This window comes from Corvus kubaryi, unplaced genomic scaffold (genome assembly GCF_017639235.1).
Source record: "Corvus kubaryi isolate FWS band 111438036 unplaced genomic scaffold, C.kubaryi_AGA036_p1.0 37398, whole genome shotgun sequence".
Classification (NCBI taxonomy): domain Eukaryota; kingdom Metazoa; phylum Chordata; class Aves; order Passeriformes; family Corvidae; genus Corvus; species Corvus kubaryi.
The window spans coordinates 21196719-21204682 of NW_024581137.1; the positions used below are offsets into that span (position 1 = coordinate 21196719).

The window sequence follows — 7964 nt, forward strand, 5'->3', positions numbered from 1 at the left end:
TCAGTTTTACTTTGTTGAATTTTGAACCAATTTAATCTATCACTTATTTGCTCCTCCTTAAGGCTGCAACTTCTTTGAACAATAAAAAGATTACAGCTAAAGTTGTACAGTTCACAATTCATTGTAGGCACAGATATTTATTAAAAAATGTCAGGATTGGACATTAAGGTTGACAGATTTTTCAACCAGCAACTTCGGGAGCCAAGCAAAACAATACATTTATTTGTTGAGCTACTATGTCAGCCAAGAATGGTTACACTTCTCTCAATCCAAAGGTCATGCTAAGATTTGCTACTTAAGAGGTAACAAGATGCCTGCTGTTTTCAAGGACAGCAATTCAATTCCATGTCTGAACTGTAATTGTGATATGCAGTGAGTTTCTCAATCTTGACATGTTGGGTAAGAAAGGTTGCTATTTAAGGTGATGCCCTCTGGGTGAGGAAAATTGAAGGACTGGTACACTGCACGACATTTGCTGTAAGCTATTACACCTGTATAGCAGCTAGCCCTAAAGTATTAACAGAGAAGGACAGCATGTGATGGCATTCTGCCTTCTTGATGCCATCCACAGCAATGCTAACAGAAGAAACTCCATATCTTAATACCAAAAGTCTTACTCAAATAGAACTTTAAGTGGTTTCATATAGCCTCTGTAATCAGATCACTTTGGAAAGCAGTTAAGCTGCATGAACAGTCATACATAAGACACAGGAGCAGTTTACTATTACACAAGCAAAAGTCTGCACTCTGCCAAATCTTGATTTATATAAAACCTCATGCTACTGAATATTCTTTAAATCTAACTGACTACATAAACATACTAATAAAAAGCAAACCAGGAGTTTTCCAAATAGAAATGCATGAGCCTTCATTCATATCCAGTAGGTATCATAAATGCAATCCAAAAATACTGTGACTGCAATTCCATATGAATGAAAAAGATTTCCAAGTGAGAAAATCTGATTTCCAAACTCAGGCTAGAATCAAGTCTGTAGTCTGTGAGTTTAGCTCCAGTGAACTTGCTGGTGTTTGATGCTTTTAACAGGAATTAAGGAATCCTGACCACAGCCACAACTGCACTACACTCTGCTGTTTGAGCGTTCTACTGGTTTTAGCAGAATTGATTCCTTTCACTATAATGAAGGTACCAGAGTAAAGCCTTATTAATCCTGCACTATTTCTCATTTCTATTGAACTAAAATATTACTATGAATATATTTTATATGGACAGTTTCTGTAATACTTATCACTTATTGAGGACTCTAAGACATTTTTCTTTCCTTTTTGCCACTCCTCTCCTTTTTAGACTCTACTTTAATTTCTGATTTACCTTTCCTGAGACACTACTGATTTAATAAAAAAGCAAAGAAACAAAACCTTTAATATGAAAACTTGGCCAGATTAGAGAAGGTACAATCCCAATTTTAACACAATGATGAACTATAGAATACTCACAAACAAAAAACCAAACCTGCCCCCCCCCCAAAAAAAACCCCCCAAAACAATGATACTAATAAAAAAACCCATTACTAGAAAAACTGTTTCTGTAGTCCTTCCAGAAAGTGCTATGACAACCAGCACTCCTAAAATACGTTTCTTTTCAAAAATACTGTACACATATCTACAGAACTACTGTAAGTCATGTCAGCTTTTAAATTGTATAATGAAATGTATATTTCTAAAATGTATAATCAATATTACTACACATGTGAAACTAGCTTTAGAGTCTAACTGGCAAATGTACTGATGTCAGCAACTGATGGCATAATTAGTTTCAGCAGAACCATAAGCAGATATGATTAAACTTTAAAAGGTTTAAGTAATTTTATCGCTGTAAAATGCTTGTTGATAAAAGCTCTAAGCTTTGAAGATACAAAGCTACGATTAATAGACCAATTTCTGACATATCATTATTAATTTTTTAATAGGATAGTGTCCACAGGCCCTTGTCAGAATTGTAGCATCATTACACCAGGCATTGTACAAAGTTCAGAATACACAGACTGCTTTCTAAAGATGCTGGAAACTGTTTTTATGACCTTAAAAGTCATGAATAATCCAGTATTCCTAATATTTAAAAAATAATAATAGCAAGAAGCAGACAAAAGAGAAGACCAGAAACCATAACGGCTGTGAGGATTAACTACATGAATAACATCATGGTTTGTAGTGAAAGCTGGGTGGATTTTTTTTCCCTTCTTCTCATGAAAGGAAACACCAGCAAGTTTTGCTGGCCATTCTGTAAGTGGTATGATCAGGTAATCTCCTAATAGTGTCATAGTAGGAAATGGGTATCCAGAAAGTATTTCTCCAGGGAATTAGAACTGAAGAAAAGCTAGCTATAAGGAAGGTATCTATAGCAGAAGAAAAGCATGACAGTACCTCACTGGAAACACAAAAGATACTTTAGTTCAGGAAAGGATGTAATTGGTAAGGGACACATTAAGACAAAACAGACTTGAATCCTGAAGAGATGTACACACACGTTTATATATTGTTATTTACAGACTCTGACTACATGCATACGTTATAAATTATGGCAGTAGGGGCTCAATGCTTCTCCTTTACCACAGCACCACAGTGGTACAACTCCAGTCTTTTGTCTTGTAGTTTACACAGCCTTGGATTAGTAAAGAAACGAGATCTGGGAATTCTGCATCAGGACAGTCTGCAGAGTTGGTCTCTTGTCAGATTATTTTATGAGTGCTTTTTAACTTCAATTGCTCTAATCCCATTTGCCCAGACTAACAGCCCTACATGTACTAGCAAAGCAACACTAAGCTGTAAATTCCTTCTGTCTGGTCCAAGCAAGACAATCGTTATCTGGAGATGGACATGATAGCATAGAATAATTTAAATAGATATTCTACAAACCAACCTTTCATCTCAAACAGAAAAGGGAAGGAAAAGAAAAGGGTATTAAAACAGATCACAGTTTAAAGTAATGAAACCAACATGCATTTGTTGTTCACTCAAGTATTTCTGACCTGACCATCTGGGAAAAGAAAAGGCAGTACTTCACAGCAATAGGTATTACAGTAGTCCTAACATGCTGAGTTACTGAACTGTCTGAAATGTTTATGGCTAATTAACTGTAAGTTACACTGACAAGTTTCAACATCAGTCATACATACACATACAGAGATATATTTTATAAGGCTACAAAACTGTCTGAGTTTTATTAGCAATAAAAAAATGTCAGCTTTTATCATGCAAGCAACTATTGAAACCACGTGAAAGAGGCAAACTAACAAAGAAAGGAAAAAGTATACAGGTCTCATTATTGTGACCAGTTTCAAAAGGCTATTACACTGATACAGTAGTGTTATAATAAAACAATCAGAAAATTAATATACTGAGTCAATACACACATCTGATGCTCAGCTGAAAGAAGAGAAAGGAAAATAAACAACCAGGAAGAACACGTACCTTTTAGCACTAGTTGACAATTTAGCAGCTGTTTTGCTTGATATTTTCCCCTCTTTTTTCTTGGGTTGAACTTGCTCCCTTTCTTGTTCCTGCTGAACACCTTCACGCTGATCTCCATCAGAACTGCCTCCACTAGTGCTTGGACTATCATCCACTCTCTGCCCCTCTGTAGACATGGCAGATGCTGCACTGAATGAAGACAAACAACTAAAGTTAGCTTTTCAAGAAGAATCTGCCCAATTGTATTTCTTACATGCTTTAAGGAAAAAACACATGGGATATATGTCTTTGTCTTAATAAAATAATGCTTGTGTCACAGCAGTTCAGTAATCCTCATACTGAAGATTTTTGCCACAAGCATCTTAACAATGATTCAAGAGCTGGCAATTTTAAACCCTACACCACCCCCAACTCACCCCCCAGAAAAACCCAACCAACCTATAAACAAAAAACCGAAATAAACAAACAAACCAACTTGCTCCACCAAACCCCTCATATATATATATATATATATATATATATATATATATGAAACCCAGAAGTTACTGAAGTTATGTGGGAAATGTTATCCTGCAAGGGTAAAGCCATTCACTGGGAATTATGTTTCTCAACCACGCAGCAATACCATGAGTTAGCTGTCCCATCAACTATGCCACCAGTTCAAATCTACCACAGCTTGTTGAAAACTGAGAGTTATTACTATCTTAGGACTCTCTGTTATCCCATATGAAATAAATCTGTGGGTTCATTTCAAGTCTACAGTGTGGGTTTCCACATTACAAAATCCACATCTTGGCATGCTTGATGGAAACACAGAACTAAAAAGCTCTAACACAGGACTGTTTGTATTTACTAAAACGGTAAGCACGTTGGTAGAGTATATAAGGAAGTTTTTTCCTGACAAATATCATCCAAGCAACATGAGGCAGCAAAGCTGTTAGAGAACATGAGCAGCAAGAAATCTCAGTATATTTCAGAAGTCAAGTTAGTCAAGCACTTTATTCACACACTTCTGATACTAGTTAGCTATTTTAATTTCTTACTTCATTTTAAATAGTATAACAGTATGCCGACAGATGAGGAATTACAAGCCCACTGTTACAGCTGTCATGACTTCTCAAACTCTCAAACTATTCTAATGAAGGGCAGATGTCCATGAAAAACTCTTACTGAATTAGCATATGTAGTGTCACTGAATGATTCAAAAAAAAAAAAACAAAAACCCAAAAACAAACAAAAAACCCAAACCAACAAAACCAAAGCAAAACAAAACCAAGCTGAAAGCCAGGTCTTGCCTTTAACTCTGAATCTGTAGCTTATATACCTATGTTATATATATATCCTTCTCTAGAGATTTTTAATAAAAAGCACACAGGCCCAAACGTTACTTGCTTACACCCACGCAATCCCCATATATCTGGGTGGTTTTCTGATCAAGTCTGTCTGAATCAAGAATCTGCTCTTTCTTACACAAAGAGATTCAAATTGCTGCGAACTTCGACTCGCTTTTCCTCCTACCTATGTACAGACATTATCACAATTAAGAACAAAACTTATTCACCTTGACTATTATATGTTTTAAGACTCGCTCAAGGGAGAATAATGAGATTTCAGGCTCAGATTCAACCATGCTTGTTCTGTGGATTAAACAAAGTTCATCTCCCTGTACATATTTATGGAAAGAGACAGCAAATGTAAAGTAAATTAATATCAATGCCAACAGGGTTATGTTGAAAAGGATGCTTTTTAAAAAGGCATAAGTGTTCTAGCTGCAGAATAGAAGTAAATTTAGTCCTATAGTCCTATACTGAAAAACCTTTACCAAGATCTAATTCTATCAAATAGTACACACTATGAAGTAGAAGAAATAATCTCTTTGGGCCTCATTGACACATTTAACTAACTTTAGGAGGAACTATGTGTTTTTTGTCTAATGTGTGAGCTATACTGAAAAAGAATTCTGGAAGTATGGCATCCCTTCAAAATGTTTAGACATTAAAAGATATAGCAAGCAATACCAAGTGGTAGATATGTGACTAAGGTTTCCCTTAACTAGCTTAAGCTGCATTTTTTATTTTATAACAGAAAATAATATTTTTATATATAAATATAAATAAATACACAACACCTAGCCTGCTCATTAAGGTAACAGTTTCTGCCCTAAAATTAAAATACAAAAATTGTCCATTCCTAGCAAACAATTTCTCCTATAGTACAGCTACAACAATATATTTAACATAGTTTGTAAATTTACATAGGCTGATGTTCAGATATTTAAATCCTGGTTGTCAGATTTCAAGGTAAAAGCTGCAGAACACTTAGAGGTAATAAACAACAAAAGTATTACATTTTGACAAGTCAAAATATGCAACTATAATGGAATTTTGGTAATAAGTACCCACTTTCCTTGAGTCTAGATAAAGTTAAAATACAACTTCATCTCTTTTTATAACACTTTTGTTTGTCTTTATTTGCCCTAGATTTTACTTCTGAACTTTGCTTAATACATCTCATTTTGAAGAGAAAAATTCTCTTTTCACAATGTACATAGGCTTTAACATTGCAGACCAGAAAGCAAAAAGCATATTTAACAATGCTTATATGCATAGGACATCTGCTATGAATAATCTTGGTTATAAATATTACTATTATCCAAAAAACAACTGTATTCACTTCATAAGTTCAGATACTATCCAGCAGACAAACACTGTAACAGTAGCCCAGAGCATATAATTACTGTAACATGTAATGCCAGCATTTACAAGAGGAAAATGCTTAAATCTGTCATTTGATGTCTGGCTAGCTTCTGGGAAGGGGGGGAGGTTGTTTTTGGTTTTTTTTCCTTTCTCCTTCTCTCCCTGTTCCCCCTTCTGACATCCAGGCAATTCTTTCTATTCCCTCTCCTCACAATATCTGCAATTTCAGGAAGTTTTGTTCAAGGGATGCTCAATATTTCAGTGGAAGTGTGTTTTAAGGGGCCTGAAATTAGACACTTCAAAAGGGGTCAAACTTAAAAGACACACAAACATATGGACAAATAAGACAATGGGGGAAAAAAATCAACTGAGGGGATGACACTGTGAAGAAAACAGTTTGCTGCCACTAACACAGACAGAAATACAAGATACTCCTTGAATCTGAAGAGCCATAAGGTGTTTGCAACTGTCACACAGAGCAAGAGGGAAGACACACGATGTCCAGGTTCCCGGCTGCCAGGCTATTCTACATTCAGACGAGGGCTGCTAACCCCCCTGCTGTTGTGCAGAGAAAAATGAGCAGAGGGGACAGAGGAAGAACTGAAAGTGGACGTAAAAGTCTCTCCCTTAACGTGAGATGCATCAGTACAGAGATCACAATACAGATCACAAGTGTAACTACGACTATCAATTCGAAGTGAAGTGTCCAAAATATTTTGCTTTTGTCAGATATATCCACTGGCACCTTCCCCTTCCTCCTCAAAATAAAAACAAACCCGAAACAACAACAACAAAAATAAACAAACCAACAACAACAACAAAAAAGACAAAAATACCCAAACCACCAGTCATGATCACACATCACACCCCATCAAAAAAAATAAAAATAAAAAATTCCACCAGTCGGGGACAGCAAGATCCTGGCAACGTGCAGATGGGTCCCAAGGGCGGCAGAGCTAGTGATGATGTCTTTCTAAAGCGGTCGTAATTTCCTATAAGCCAAGATAAATTGAATCTTTCTGCAGAGTCCACTACGAGCAGCAACGGCAGCAGCCGCCTTACTTCATCTTCATTAGAAACCATAAAGGGCAAAAAGACCACAACACCGCAGGACGGAGGCAGAAAGAATCCAGGTTGTGGCCGGGGAGGGTCCGCCACTGAGAGGGTCACCCGGAGGGATGGGACGGGACAGGACGGCAGCCCCGGACTCCCACGGCCCTGAGTGGGCACACGCGCGACTCTCCCGTAGGGAAGCCCCCGCCGTAGGGGAACGGGTGGGGGCCATGAGCATCCCCAGAACCACATACATCCCACTCTCCCACGGCTGGGCGGGCGGCGGCCCGGCCAGGGTGAGAAGTAGGAGACAACCGAGGAGAAGAGGAGGAGGAGGAGGAGGAGACTGCGAGAGGAAGACGTCGGGGGCACATGAGGGAAGGGAGAGGGATGGGCTGCGGGGCTCCTCGGGGCGCTCTGGGTTGAGGGGGGGAGGGAGGGGTGTGTAGTCCCTTTCCCGAGGGGCTCCAGCCCGAGGTGCCCACCGCTGCGGCGGGGGATGTGGGGATAGCGCATCCCCCGGGAGGCTCGACCGTGGTGGGGGGCAGGGGGTACCCCGGCGCCCGAGCGACCCAGAGGCGTAGCGAGTGCCACGGGGACCATGCGGAGCAGGACCAGAGGGGCGGTGGGGAGCGGGGGTGGTCGCTGCTCCCGCCCGCAGCAGGGCGAGCAGGACAAATGGACACGGAAGAGTTGCTGAAAGGGTGTGGGGGTGCTGAGGAGCAAGGGAGGCTGGATGGAGCCTGGGGGAGCGGGGAGCGCCGGCAGAGATGCCGAGGTGGCCGG

At 39.3% G+C, this 7964-nt stretch overlaps 1 protein-coding gene across 1 annotated transcript in view; it reads right to left on the minus strand.

Annotated features, from left to right (window-relative positions):
• LOC121671596 (ubiquitin-conjugating enzyme E2 E2) overlaps positions 1–7964 on the minus strand; it is a 204567-nt gene that overhangs the window by 195649 nt on the left and 954 nt on the right. The window contains exon 2 of the mRNA XM_042043565.1: positions 3430–3618. Coding sequence (XP_041899499.1) covers positions 3430–3605 — 176 coding nt within the window. The 5' untranslated portion in view covers positions 3606–3618. The remainder of the gene's footprint in view (positions 1–3429; positions 3619–7964) is intronic.